Source organism: Oncorhynchus clarkii, chromosome 1, assembly GCF_045791955.1.
Source record: "Oncorhynchus clarkii lewisi isolate Uvic-CL-2024 chromosome 1, UVic_Ocla_1.0, whole genome shotgun sequence".
Taxonomy (NCBI): domain Eukaryota; kingdom Metazoa; phylum Chordata; class Actinopteri; order Salmoniformes; family Salmonidae; genus Oncorhynchus; species Oncorhynchus clarkii.
In genome coordinates this window covers 43300836-43316496 of record NC_092147.1, presented here as the reverse complement: position 1 = coordinate 43316496, position 15661 = coordinate 43300836, and the positions used below count along the sequence as shown (strand labels likewise).

At 42.6% G+C, this 15661-nt stretch overlaps 1 protein-coding gene across 2 annotated transcripts in view; it reads right to left on the bottom strand.

Annotated features, from left to right (window-relative positions):
* LOC139407434 (lysine (K)-specific demethylase 7Ab) overlaps positions 1-15336 on the bottom strand; it is a 41936-nt gene extending 26600 nt beyond the window's left edge. Inside the window, exon 1 of one of the 2 annotated variants that reach the window (XM_071151223.1) lies at positions 15179-15336. In XM_071151223.1, coding sequence (XP_071007324.1) covers positions 15179-15336 — 158 coding nt within the window. The remainder of the gene's footprint in view (positions 1-15178) is intronic. The other variant, XM_071151232.1, reaches the window with a different exon arrangement.
* Positions 15337-15661: the final 325 nt, after the last annotated feature.

The following is a 15661-nucleotide window of genomic DNA, read 5'->3' as shown; positions in this document are numbered from 1 at the left end:
CACTACTAAAGGACACCAATAAGAAGAAGAAACATTCTTAGGCCAAGAAACACAAGCAATGGACATTAGACCGGTGGAAATATGTCCATTCCTCTGATGAGTCCAAATTTGAGATTTTTTGTTCCAACCCAGTATCTTTGTGAGATGCAGAGTAGGTGAACAGATGATCTCCGCATGAGTGATTCCCACCGTGAAACATGGAGGAGGTGGTGTGATGGTGTGGGGGTGCTTTGCTGGTGACACTGTCAGTGATTTACTTAGAATTCAAGGCACACTTAATACAGCATTCTGCAGCGATACGCCACCCCATCTGGTTTGAGCTTAGTGGGACTGTAATTTGTTTTTCAACAGGACAATGACCCAAAACACACCACCAGGCTGTGTAAGGGATATTTGACCAAGGAGAGTGATGCATCAGATGACCTGGCCTCCACAATAACCAGACCTCAACTCAATTGAGATGGTTTGGGATGAGATGGACCACAAAGTGAAGGAAAAGCAGCCAACAAGTGCTCAGCATGTGGGAACTCCAAGATTGTTGGAAAAGCAATCCTCATCAAGCTGGTTGAGAGAATGCCAAGAGTGTGCAAAGGGTGGTTACTTTGAAGAATCTAAAGTATATTTTGATTTGTTTGACACTTTGTTTACTACATGATTCCATATGTGTTATTTCATAGTTTTGATGTCTTCACTATTATTCTACAATGTAGAAAATAGTAAAAACAAAGAAAAACCCTTGAATGAGTAGGTGTGTCCAAACTTTTGACTGGTACTGTAGATTTTTACAGACAGAATGATGAAAAAAGTATTTATCCACAATTTGCTCTGGACAAGTCTGGTCCTGTAGTGTCTTAACAAAATGTTAATATTTAATGAGACGACATCACCTTATTTGCATATTTAGTTAAATATAAAAAAATATAAAAAATACAAGTAATTTGTGTCTACATTCAGCTGGTAAAAGTTGATTGTGATATGATTAGGGGGGGGGGGGGGGGGTGTAGTACCTGGCCTTAAGGGAGAGTCTGCCAGACTCTTGATGACAACACCACTGATTTGTCAGCTTATTTCACCTAAAGAGTCCACATCTTCAGAACATAGCCCCACTGAAAACCGGGTAACTAATCACACAGTGGCAGTGTCTGGCTCTGAGAGACGGTCCGGAACTGACTACAAACCACACACCCTCTCCCTACGTCATGACTGCAGTTGTGCATTGGAACAGTGGGCCCTGTATTCTCACACACTGCTACTTCCACTTACTATTACGGAGTGTGAAGGACACAGAGCTAATAATGACTCACAGCTCCCTTTGTTGCAGAGCAGGCTAATGATGAAACAACCACCCTCTCAGGAAACACATTAGTCACCAGGCAACCCGGTAATTATGTCAGAGTAGGCTTAGGCCTAACCTAAAAGAAGTGAAACAGAACAAATCAAAATAGTACGGGGCAGAAGAAATTAAGCGCAACTACAGACAACTGTTCTCAACACCATTTCAGGCTCACCTCCAACCCGAGCCAGTGACGTTCTTCTGTTACTAGGCTATACCATTCTGCCTTTGTTTTCATCTCCTCTTCAGACATGGAGAGAATGATGCCACTTTCTCAGTCATGCAGCTCACTCCTGTGGCTAGGAGTCTCTAGCCTAGCGGAAGGAAGCCAAACACAGCAAGATCACCAGCACCTCACTGAGAGCGACTAATCAGTGAGCTTACAGAGGCAGACGAAGAAAGGAGCATGATGGGAGCAATGAGCATGTGATGGAGATCCAGAGGTGAGCTCCGCTCTTTCCTGGTGCCGTGGTTACCCACAGTCTCTCCCGTTCATTAAAATGAAAGGTAGCAAAAACGTAACCACATGTAACATATGGATTTGCATTAGTATACGCATCAAAAAGCCCAACGCAAAGTTAAAACCTCACTTTTCTATTTTTCGAGTCATTACATAAAACATTTTGAGGGGCAACGTGTCAGAGGACCCAGCCAGTCAGTCTATTCCCTACAAGGTACTTCGACATATCTTCAAAATATATCACTTCAAATTAAACCTAATCGTGTGCCTTCATGACTACTGGTTTCAATTAAATTTTCAGCCAACTTTATATTTTATGAATTTACCGTTACAAATTAGCTTGCAAAGTTGCTAGCCAAATAACGTTAGCCCTACTAACCCTACTACGTTAGCATTGCATGAGTCAGCCAGCAGCTTTCAACACCTAGCTAGCTAATTTACAGCTTTAATAGTGAATTGAGCCACATTAAAGTACACCAAAGTTTTGGAGATACATAATGTCACCTAAATCAATTATATGCATTATCTTAGCCAACAAGCTAGCCAGCCATCTGACATCATTAACTATTTTAGTCTGCTAACTAGCCTAGCCAGCCAACCACCACAATCAGCATAGGTAGCAAGCCAGAGCCAAACATTGTTAACAACTTGAGACCAACTAGCATAGGCAGGAATCCACAGAACACAACTAAAACAAATCGAGCTGATCAAAAGCAAAGAGACAGCAGAGACTTACTGATTGACAGCTGGGTCCCATCAGATGTTAAAAGAGTGGCTGAGTTACTAATGCGAGAGCCAGGAAGAGAGGTGCTTCAGAGGTAGAGGCCATTTCACCGAGCCGAGGGAAAGTCTGTGAGGGTAATCCAAGAGATCTAGCGAGGAAAATCCAATGTAGATCGATTCCAGAGACAATAGTCCAAATGCGGCAGAGGACATAGAAGATGAGGGAAACATTCAACAAGTCGACGATCGAAGGAAGGTGGAACAGGCAGGTGGAAATGATCACAACAGCACAGTCCAGACTCAGCTGTGAGTCAGCTAGCACTAACCCAAGTTTGAAAGGTTAGAAAACTCGGTTAGTCTACTTCACAGAGAACAGGCCGAAAAGTTGACGAAACAAATAGAAGGACAAAAAAACAAACAATGAACAGACAAGGTACTAAACAGTTGCAGCAAGCAGGAATGATTTTCCCCTTTCGTGAGACCGAGGCAAGAAGGGACAAAGAGCCTGCCTGCTGAATATGCAAGATTTCCCACATGTGGGGAATGCTCATAGATTGGGGAATGATCATAGATTGGTGATACCAATAATAGCTTGTTTAAAATCACACTTCCTCATTATTGGTGGATTGTAGAGAGAGAGAGATAGACATTTATACACACACACACACATAGTAGATGACTGACAGGGGGCACTGTTTTGAAGCCACCGCACCTCTATCTTGGCACTCTCCCACATTGTAAAAAATATTTTGGAAGCTATAGAAACGCATTTGTAAATGTCTACGTTTGTTTTTGCCATATTTATTCTATAACAGACACCTTAATGCATACTTTAAAAATTACATGAGCTAAACATAAAAAAATATATAAAAAATATTTTCCATGAAATATACTTTTTTGAAAGTTCTAATGTTACTGCCCCCACTTCAACAACAAAAAAAATACTTAAATACATGTAACTTAATTGAAATACTGTAGAATTCCATTAACTCCTATGGAGGATGGCTTCTTCTGGGGAGTGCCAGTATGGCCAACCGGTGGCCCCAAAGCCTCTCATTGGCTAATCCATAGCATCAGCAATCCAGGGTGTATATACATCATTAATTGTAGTTTACCACTGCCAACACTAGGTATGGAATGTAATTACATGCTAGCCTGTTGAGTGGTTAACGTTAGCCAGCTCGAGCTAGCAAACAAACTCTGTACCAGAGTAGGTTCCCTGAAGGACAGTAGCAATAGTGCATTGTGGGTAGTGCCGTAGGTAACCGAAAATAAGTAAATAAATATTTTGAAACCAAAAACATTTTTGGAATTAGAAGTAACCAGATCGTGGATTTGGATATCCATTGTAACAACAGAGACTTCTTTGAGTCTCAGTGCTAGAGGCGTCACCACCTGGTTCCATTTCAGGCTGTATCACAACCGGCCGTGATTGGGAGTCCCATAGGACAGCGCACAATTGGCCCAGCGTCGTTAGGATTTGGCCGAGGTAGACCGTCATTGTAAATACAAATTTGTTCTTAACCGACTTGTCTTGTTAAATAAAAGGTTAAATACATAAATTATATTCTGTTGGATTTGCACCTTGCATGGCTGCTGTTGCGTTTCCCTACATACACACATCAGGCGGTTGCAGTGGTATTGCACCACTGTTGATGTGGGAGGGAGAACGTCTTTGGAAAAAACAAACACCGGAGATGTTACAAAAACAAATCAGCTTGGCTACGTCTATATTTGTATTATTTTGGACTTGAATGTGAAAAATGTGGTGTTCTGGTGGATACCGGTAAAATACCAAGGATAAAGATTAAATGTAAAGAAACCCTCCTCAAATATGGCCAATGTTAGCCAGATAGAAAGGAGGGGGAAAAAAACAGACAAACAAGTCCATGGCTGTTGGCCCCCGGCTGCACGCGTCATGCCTTAAAATGCTTAAATCCCTCTAGAGAGTGACTGTCTGTGCTTGAGAAGGCGACAATGGGAACTGTCTGCCAAGAGGGTGGGGGGTTCTAGCAGCACTAGCAGGGAACATAATGAAGCAGCACTCCAGAGATAGATAAGGAGCCAATGAGGGTGAAAATCCTCTTCCTCTGCCCAGGAACCCAGTGACTGACACGGACAATACGTCGCCTCATTGCCTTCGCTCTAAAGAGACCTGCCATCTTGTCCGAGTGGTGTTGTTCATTAGTCAGATGTGCAGTCAGTGGTTCATTGTGTTGATCAAGGGGAGAAACACATTTGAGCAGACAATGGTAGGAAATAAGACATCTGTCTTTATTAGTAGCATCCGTGAGGACATGGTGCCAACATTTGGCTACAAGAAACTGGTTCATGTTTGATGGTGCTCAAAAAAATCCTGGAGAGTACCGTTAGTGGGGGTCATCAAGGTGATATTGGACATAACTGGGTGGGTTCACTTATGAAGCACCCTACTTTCAAATTTCCAGTAATTTCCCCCTGGCCTCTGCACTGAGAAGCGATTCCAAACAAATAACAATCTATCAGAGGCTGCCCTCTGCTTCACCTAGACTGGTGGTGGCACAAAGGTGTCTCCATGGTGATGGCAGACACACTGGCAGCGTTCCCGTCTCCCTGTACAACACGTCTGCTCACACACCCATACAGGCAGAGACTGAAGCTGCAGCCCCATTCCTCTGCACCATACCGGAGTTCTAGACAAAGCTGAGTGTTGGTGAACAATGTTGGTGGACATAGGGCTGTGACAGTAATTGAATAACCGTATTGAATTTAAAAAAATGTTTTGCAGAAAAGCCGACAGACAAGGATAAGTTAGGCATACATCTATGTGATAGATCCTCTCCAACCTGGCATTTCTTAATTTTTAGATTAATATTTATAAGTAATAACCTGAATAATAATTATAATAATGAAGGACCATGATAATAACAAAACTAGTTTCAAATAGGTTTTATTAAGAAGCATATCCAAACAAGTAAGACCTCCCCTTTTTACATTGGGTCTTATAGGACTAAGACAACAGTAACATACATTTAAACAAAGCGAAATTTGCACGTTTCTTTTGAGTATGATAGCCTATACATTAAGTTGTGTCAAAACGAAAATGTGACAATCCTCTCCAATCTGACATGTATACTGGACTAATATTTATAGGTAATAATAACTAATGGTAATAGTGAAGTTGCAGAGAAAAGCCAAGTGCTTCTTTTGAGTCTGATATGCACCAACCCCCCCCCCCCAACGATTATGTAGGATGACCGTACATTGACCTGGCCAATTACCATAACCTCAAATTCCAAGACCGTCACAACCCTAAATGGACAGTTCAAGAAGAGATGTTCCCATTAAATTGTCAAATATCATTGTGACAATGTTGAAAAATTCAGAGTTTTTGGCTAATGGTTCCGTTTGTTTCCGTCTGTTTCACGCACCGTAGATGTGAATGCTTTGAATAGCTGCACGTCTTTCTCACTCGAATAGAGGAAACAAACATTTTCCGCACCTTACCAAGAGACCAGTTTACAGACAGGCCTACTATTCTCGGTTTAGGCTAAACTTTGTATGTGCCAAGCTTGTGATAGGTAGGGCAGTCCTAGCCTTTTCATTCACAAGAGCACACTGAACATTCACATAAGGTAGGCTTGATAACGGAATTATCAGAATCAGCCGTGACCAGGGTTAGTTTCCCACAATGGGCCTCAAACCTATCCCCAGACACACGTTTCCTCCTTCAGATTCTCTGGATCACATTTCCACCACATCGCATGATGAAACCATGGAATTTGAGCTGGGAGTCTAAGCTCATATGGCTATGAGTCAAGGTACCTGGCTATGACCTTGGTAGTCATCGGTCACCGATTTCACCAGACGATTAACATCCTCTTCTAGGTTAGCTTCATATTGATTAATTAACGTCATTCATAAACAAAGACTTGCCGAGGGGCAGGAATCTGTGAGAACAACTTCTCACAAATAAAGACTTCACTCACAGTCGAGAGGCAGGAAACGCAGCGAAGAGAACAGAAGAGAAACTCACTCTTCCCCCTCATTCCTGGGTTGTGTCCTTCTTTATACGAACCAGGGGGGAACGACTGCTTCCTCTCATTAAAGCCAAGAAGTTCAAGGCCGACTGCGGTACTGCAGGCATTGTTTGCAAAACATAGGAAAATCTTTGTAGTCAATCGTTGTGTAAATACATTTAAAAAAAAATTGAAGACAATCATTGTACGAATAATTAGTTCTATTATATCAGATGCATGTTTTTGAACTGATTGTTTAAAACAAAATCATACACAGAAGTAGGGATAATTTAGTAGCTAATGGCTGCCTGCAGTACTCCAGTTGGCCTTTTATTTAACCCTTATTTTACCAGGTAAGTTGACTGAGAACACATTCTCATTTACAGCAACAACCTAGGGAATAATTACAGGGGAGCGGGGAGGTTGAATGAGCCAATTGTAACCTGGGGAAAATTAGGTGACCGTGATGGTATGAGGGCAAGATAGGGAATTTAGCCAGGACACCAGGGTTAACACCCCAACTCTTACGATAAGTGCCATGGGATCTTTAGTGACCACAGAGAGTCAGGACACCCGTTTAACGTCCCATCTGAAAGGCGACACCCTACACAGGGCGAAAGGCGGCACCCTACACAGGGTAGTGTCCACAATCACTGCCCTGGGGTATTGGGATATTTTTTTAGACCAGAGGAAAGGGTGCCTCCTACTGGTCCTCCAACACCACTTCCAGTAGCATCTGGCTCCCATCCAGGGACCAACCCTGCTTAGCTTCAGAAGCAAGCCAGCAGTGGGATGCAGGGTGGTATGCTGCTGGCCAAGTTGAGAAACTCAATGATGGAGCAGCACTGAGCTAGCCTGCAACATCACTTCCTGGGAGTAGCTCAAACTGCACATACTGTGTCTACATAACTCTCCCACGAGACACCATCTTAGCAGATTTCCTGGGCTTCAAATGCACTATTGAGTCTTCACATAGGAATGAATGGTGTCATGTGATTGATGGCTTTGTGCATTCATATATGTGACGCGATTCAGGAAATTCATATATGTGACGTAATTTCAGGAAATTACAGAGCTGGACCTGAATTGTGATAAGTGCAGTGGCCAAAACAAGAACAAGTGTGTGCTCTGGTATTGTGCCTGATGGACCAAGCTCCATCACAATCTGGACCTTCACTTCCTGATCACAGGCCACACCAAGTTCGCCCCGGACTGGTGCTTCGGCCTCATCAAGCAGCGCTTCAGAAAGACCAGAGTGAACACTGAGATTGCTGATGTTGTGAAGGACAGTTGATTGGACTGGAGGATGGTATGGTGCTTGTGGAAAACTATGGAGGGCAACAACATCTGACTCCATACTTCAGGCCATTGCCACAGATCAAGCAGTACCAGCACTTCGGGGTAAAAAAAAATGTTTTTATTTGTATGAGGTTATTCTTATCTAAACTTGGGAGGTGAATTAATGTTGTGCAGGGTTGTAATGTCTTCAGATTTTTTGTTATTCCCTATTTTACAGCTTCGATGCTCTGGAGCCTGGTGTTGTCACCAAGGAGCGTTCCGACTGTCGGGACCAGGTTTCGGCTGATGAGCAGCCAGCGCTGACATCCTACCTCCCATAGGTGGTCCCATTGTTCCTCAAAAAATGCAGTGTATGATATACTTTTGTAGCTCTGAGTCTCTACTTTTATCCGATATAAAAAACTGAAATTAAAATTGCGCTACATAAGACTGAATCCAGGTGGTGAGTAACATATACAGTCATTGGTTCGAACACCGCCAGGCTGCAGCCTCTCTCGGCCGAGAAATTTCTTAAGAGCTTAAAGACCATGGAGAATAATGAGTGTAGGAAGTGTCACCTCCACACCAGAGGAAGCAGCCCCTCCCTTGGCCTCTGCTGACAAAGCCACTGTCTTGCCTGCCTCTCAGAGACAACTTCCTGTGACATGGTCCAAGCTGAGAACATAGGCTTCACACAACAAACCCCTTGTATGATTAGCCTATAGGGACCTGAGTTTTTCTTGGTCAGGGTATATGGGTCAGAAATCTTGGGCCAGGAGTTACCGTCAAGTAACCGGAGCAGCACAAACTCTTGGACCCCATGTATGAAAAATGGCATAGGCCATTGTGTATATCCTATAATTTACAATGTCCATGCGTCACCTATGTTTCCTTAGTTTTCATAAAAATCTCAAGGCACGGCAAGTGGGCTACAATGCAATAACCATAGTCAGAGGCCATGCATGAAATGCATCGAATTTCTGACAGGTCAAGAGTTTCTCACATGACAACCTGTGCTTCATCAGTGCTTTAGCAATGAGGGTTTAGCAGAGGGTTGACCTCGCTTTGCCATTGTGGAAAACCTGGTTAGGGAAAGGGGATACTTAGTCAATTGCACAACTAAATGCATTCAACCGCAATGCGTTTATGCATTTAACCCAACCCCTCTGAATCAGAGCGCCTTAAATCGACGTCATTGTTCAAGGGCAGAACAGCGGATATTTCCACCTTGCCGGCTTGGGGATTCGAACAAGCAACCTTTCGTTTAATATCCCAACGCTTTAATCGCTAGGCTACCAGCGGAGGAACATTTTGTTACCAGTTAAGGCTGAAATAGTTTCTCTCCTGTTAAATGGCTTCCTGAAAGTTACCATGAGACTCACTGAATGAAGGCTATGAAGTCCTGAAAATGTGTTATCCAAGCACTTAATGAAATGGACTAGTCAGCGACATATTCCCAGTGCTGTACTTCATTCATAAAATGTAATTGATTTATTGTCCATGTGAATTAGGCTCATGTTCCCTATTTAATCATCATTGATCTGATCTTGATTATGATCTGGTTAACACAGACATAGCATTTCAATGGATACGGTAAAAAAAGGACTCAAAACCAATTACTGTAAATGAAGGGCAGTGCAACATTGGATGATTAGAGGTAAAGCAATACATCTTATATGAAACGTCAGCCTCTCGTATGTGGCCACACACACTTAAAATGATATCACCCATCACAAAGCAATCATAATAACATAATAGCAGCCTAAATAGAGTAGAGTAAACCACCAGACCAATCCCACTAAAAACTTAAGGGTTTAATCACATGGATCATCAATCTCTCCCCAGTATTTTCATCCTGCAAGGACATTGATAGATGGAGTGCTGAACTTGCCTAAAGCCAGTGGCAATGCAATCAGTCTTTCTCAGTCAGTCACACACGCACACTAGTGATGGGCATTTGACATTATTTTCAAATAGTCTAAATAAAAAATATATATATATTAATACATAGAAACGCTCTCCATTACATGGCCTATGCAGAGTCACCAGAAAACGCTAACATCCTGTTCAGGGATACAGCATTTTCAACTGGCATTGCTAGTTATAGCCTAATGTTAGCTAGCTAGCTAACATTGAACCTGGTAGGTTAGCTACCTGCAGATTTGTGCAGGGTAGTAATGTTATGAGTTGGGATTATGGTTCAATGTTTAGCTAGCTAGCTGTCTAAACAAAATACTCCACTTTACAAGTGGCCATTTCACTACAACTTCTGTATCCTGTGCATGTGACAAATACTATATAAAATAAAATAAAAGTGTATGCGTTTACCAGAGACAGTAATGTGAAGAACATGACCTGCACCAAAGTCAAATTAGGATATAACGTTAGGCCAACGAGTCAGTGTCCAAGTTATGAAATTCTCTGGTAGAATACCCTGCTTTTATTATTTCGTCACACTCACATCTGTAAGCTATTTTCTGTACTTGGCTCGCCATTAACTTGTAAATAATGATCAGGTTGTGAGTTTATTTTCCTGTAAAAATGAAGACAAATGAGCTAAAGTGAAGACGTTGTGGAGATGTTGGTCATTATTTGAACTGGCTATCTAGCTAACAAGCTAGAAACGAACCAAAACATTGTTTAGAAAGTTGCTTTAAGTTGCCGTGCTTGCAAGATTGTCATTTAGTAAATTAATTTTTAAAACAGATGAGTTTATTGGTGTTAAAATACACTAGTTATGCTATTTTGGACCACCAGGCTGCTGATGTCATGCAGCCTGTAGTTTACATTTTTTTATAACAACAAGTTTGACGTCGGACGAGAATAGAATGTTCATGATGTCACTGCGACAACTGTCGATAGACGTAGTATAAACCAGTCTTTATTCTTGAAATCTTTGGTTGTTTAAGTAACAGTGCATTAGAAAAGTATTCAGACCTTGACTTTTCCACATTTTGTTACGTTGTAGCCTTATTTAAAAATATATTAAATAAAACAATTTTCAATCTACACACAATACCGCATAATGAAAAAGCGAAAACTGGTTTTTAGAAATGTATATTTCTGCATTTGATTTTTTTAACATAAATATTCAGCCCCTTTACTATGAGACCTGAAATTAAGCTCAGGTGCATCCTGTTTCCATTAATCATCCCTGAGAAGTTTCTACAACATGATTGGAGTCCACCTGTGGTAAATTCAATTGATTGGACATGATTTGGGAAGGCACACACTTGTCTATATAAGGTCCCATAGTTGACAGTGCATGTCAGAGCAAAAACCAAGCCATGAGGTCGAAGGAATTGTCTGTAGAGCGCCGAGACAGGATTGTCGTGGCACAGATCTGGGGAAGGGTACAACAAAAAAAATGTATGCAGCATTGAAGGTCCCCCAGAACACAGTGGCCTCCATCATTCTTAAATGGAAGAAGTTTGGAACCACCAAGACTCTTCCTAGAGCTGGCCGCCCAGCCAAACTGAGCAAACGAAAGAGAAGGGCCTTGGTCAGGGTGGTGACCAAGAACCCAATGGTCACTGACAGAGCGCCAGAGTTCCTCTTCCAGAAGGATAACCATCTCTACAGCACTCCACCCATCAGGCCTTTTGTGGTAGAGTGGCCAGACAGAAGCCACTCCTCAGTATAAGGCAGAGCAGCCCGCTTGGAGTTTGCCAAATTTCGCTTAAAGACTCTCGGACCATGAGAAACAAGATTCTCTGGTCTGATGAAACCAAGTTTGAGTCACGTCTGGAGGAAACCTGGCACCATACCTACAGTGTAGCATGGTGGTGGCGGCATCATGCTGTGGGGTTGTTTTTCAGCAGCATGGACTGGAAGACTAGTCAGGACCGAGGGAAAGATGAACGGAGCAAAGTACAGAGAGATCCTTGATGAAACCCTGCTCCAGAGTTCTCAGGAGCTCAGACTGGGGCGAAGGTTCACCTTTCAACAGCTTTGGGACAAGTCTCTGAATGCCCTTGAGTGGCCCAGCCAGAGCCCGGACTTGAACCCAATCAAACATCTCTGGAGAGACCTGAAAATAGCTGTGCAGCAATGCTCCCCATCCAACCTGACAGAGCTTGATAGGATCTGCAGAGAAGAATGGGAGAAACTCCCCAAATACAGGTGTGCCAAGCTTGTAGCGTCATACCCAAGAAGACTCGAGGCTGTAATCGCTTCAATAAAGTACCGAGTAAAGGGATAACTTCTTTGGGATCGGTGTCCCTTCCTCTGGACGGTTGAGCTAACATAGGCTAATGTGATTAGCATGAGGTTGTAAGTAACAAGAAAATGTCCCAGGACATAGACTTATCTGATATTGGCAGAAAGCTTAAATTCATGTTAATGTAACTGCACTGTCCAATTTACAGTAGCTATTACAGTGAAATAATACCATGCTATTGTTTGAGTGTGCACAATTTTGAACATAAGGTTATTAATAAACAAATTAGGCATATTTGGGCAGTCTTGATATAACATTGAACAGAAATGCAATGGTTCATTGATCAGTCAAACTTTGCACATACACAGCTAGTGGCCAAAATGTATATTGCACCTGGGCTGGAATAATACATTACGGCCTTTCTCTTGCATTTCAAAGATGATGGTACAAAAAAATACAAAAGAACAGTTGGTTTTTTCTTTGCATTATCTTCTACCAGATCTATTGTGTGTTATTCTCCTACATTCCTTTCACATTTCCACAAACCTCAAGTGTTTCCTTTCAAATGGTACCAGGAATATGCATATCCTTGCTACAGGCAGTTAGATTTGGATATGTCATTTTAGGCAAAACATTTTAGGCTGAATGATAAAACAGCTATTTCCATGTAAAAATGTTATGGGATGCGTTTTTCTCCATAGTTTATTTGTATTTATTTTAAATGGTAGGCGACTCTGGTAAGCCCACATAATGATCAAATAGCCACAGTAGCCTACTTGGCCACTGTCAAATTTAACTTAAAACAGGTACAGCCTCAGTGGTCACAGTAAACACACCGGAAGTTAAAGAATTTCCACATCGTTCAAGTTTGCACTCAGTGCCCCAAAAAACTAGAGGGAACATTAGTAGTACTACCTTTTTATGTATAAGGTTTTTAGCAAGCACTCTTATCCAGAGCAACTTACAGGATCAATTCGCTCGACAGCACAGACACCCCCACCCACCTAGTCGGCTCTGGATTCGAACCAGCGACCTTTCGGTTACTGGCTCAACACTTCACCTCTATGTTATCTGCCGATTGCTTGCTAGCACCCACATGAGGGCGAGGCTAGCGTGGCTAGGAGAGTGCCGCTTGTATAGTGTAAATGGCCAGTGTAACACACACACACACACACACACACATATATTGGAGTGTCAGAATTCTAGGCAGCCATCTAAATTCTAACATATTTGATGCCACTGATTAAAGTAGGAAAGCAACACTCTCCAGGAAAGAGACCGAAGAAAGACCCAGGCATATAAAATGTGTGCACAGCCTCCGTAAGAGTTTAATGTCTGGCATGAATAGCAAAAATGCTTCTAATAGCTTAATCCCCCCCGAACACTCTCCCCTCTGCAGCTCCCCAGCTCCCAAACTGGCCTGTGCTCAGTTCCTGATAATAACACAGCCTACCGTCTGCCTGCGGCTAGACAGCATAATCCCATTGGTGGCAGGCAGCACTGCAGACAAGAGGTTTCCCAACAACAGAAAACACAGGCTCAGGCAAGGCAACCCCACCAAAAAGGGATGTGAATGGGCCCACGTAATCTACCATGCAGGGGAGCAATCCGGGCCTTGGGGACAGAGGAATAAGGGAAGAGAGGGTGTAAGAGATAAAAGCTCCTAACTACAATCCCTTTGTTGAGAGAGCCTTCAGTAAACACGTTTGTGTGTAGACAGGCACAGTCCCAGGTGAACCTTGGCATGCCTGCACTAAGTTAGGCCATAGTGAGCTTGCTCACACTTGTTTGTTAATGAGAAAATAATGAGTTGTAGTGCAGCGTTCATGCCTCAATCTCTCTCGGCGTGCAGGCAGAAGCCATGAATTCCTTGCTTAGTTCCTGGCACCACACTTTATAGTTAAACCCAGCTGTTTCAGTGCAGAATTGTTTTTTTCTGTAAAGCTAAACATGACAGAATGTGCCATACTGTGGACCACCTCTGACATGCATGATGAGAGGCCTCATATTGGCATGAACCAAGCAACTGGGGTGAGATTTTATATATTTAACTAGGCAAGTCCGTTAATTACAAATTCTTATTTACAAACCCGGACGAAGCTGGGCCAATTGTGCACCGCCCTATGGGACTCCCAATGACGGCCTGTTGTGATACAGCCTGGATACGAACCCGGGTGTCTGTAGTGATAGATCATTTATTCATACCTCTTATCCTAGCCCCTTAGGAACAATGTCATGTTTTTAGGAAAACATGATGTTCGAGGGACACGTCAAACACGTGCACTTGCTTTAAAAATGTGTTTCTGAATTCTAACGCTAGATGGCTCTCGCCATGAGGACATCTTTGTTCGGGAATGGACATTTAAATTCCCGTCCTCGACTTGACCATCCAACACTCCCATTTGGTCCATTTCTCAATGATGAGACAAACATTTTCCAACATCAAAATGTTGTCTCTAGAATTCAGGCTACTTCCTCTTCCTGTACTGGCGTGGACGGCAGTACACCCATTGCCTTGCCTATTGTTTATTGCCCCCCAAACCCACAAAAGTCACTTATTTGAAATAAGTTAAAATCAAGTTAATATGGCATCCTCACGGCATGAATCGTGACATGACAACTAGTTAACACAGTAACAAAAACATTTAGCTACAGATGAAGGTTTAGGATTTCTGGCTGGCTGTCAGAAGGCGCAAGACAAAACTTGACAAACACTAAAACGACAACAGAGCAGAGACAAGTGTGCTTGATTCGAAGTTTCTGCTCTAAAACTGACTAGATAACGTTACATCTACTGCAAATAAAGTACAATTGGCTGACAAATCAACTATTAATTCTACTCCTAACCAAATACTATAAAATAACTAGCAACCGCAGGGAGTTCATTTCCGTATAATTGCGTGCTGTGTTTACTTGTGCAGAGATCTGGCACTGGGATTTAAAAAAAAAAAAACGTTTAATGACTCCGATTTCAACTACCGCATCGTCCGTTGTATGTCTAAAGAAAGTAGGTAAACAAACGAATATGTAGCCAAGCTGCGCAAAGGTCTGTTCGCTCGCGCTGGGTGCTCGCGAGATGCTCTGCACGGTCTTGATCGAACCTCTATTCACAGAGCGAGACTGACATCGCAATACGACTTGACTTTCCTTAACAGATTATTAGGACAGTCGTTGACGCACTCCTGTCATTTTCAGGTATGTCATTAAGGAATATGTCGGCTCCTTACCTGCCATGAAACCAGTCATTACAAATGTCGCATTCAATCATAAACCGGCTAACATCGTAAGACTGCCGGCAGACACAGTACAGCGGGGCCGCCGCCATCTTCTTAGTGTCCAAACAAACAACGCAGCCAGAAAGTTGGGCGGGGACTGTTTTCAACATACACGGAAAAAGCCGAGGGCGAAACGATAATTTACGATAACGTTGGAGGAGACCACACGACCACTCTGCGAAGCATGATATTTGTTAATCATAATAAGCAATAATTTACTATTATTCAATCCAAGCAACAATCGTAACACCATAATGTAGGCTATATTAACTCAACTTGCATGCACGCTAAATAAAATAACAAGTTGTGGAGTGTTATAAGACAGATGTCTTTGATGTGGCCTGTTGGCACCAGGTGCTCCACATTGTTAATAAAAGAGCGTGGCCTCTGGTATAAACGTTTGGCTAAAGCGGCGATTCCGGTTGGACCAAACGG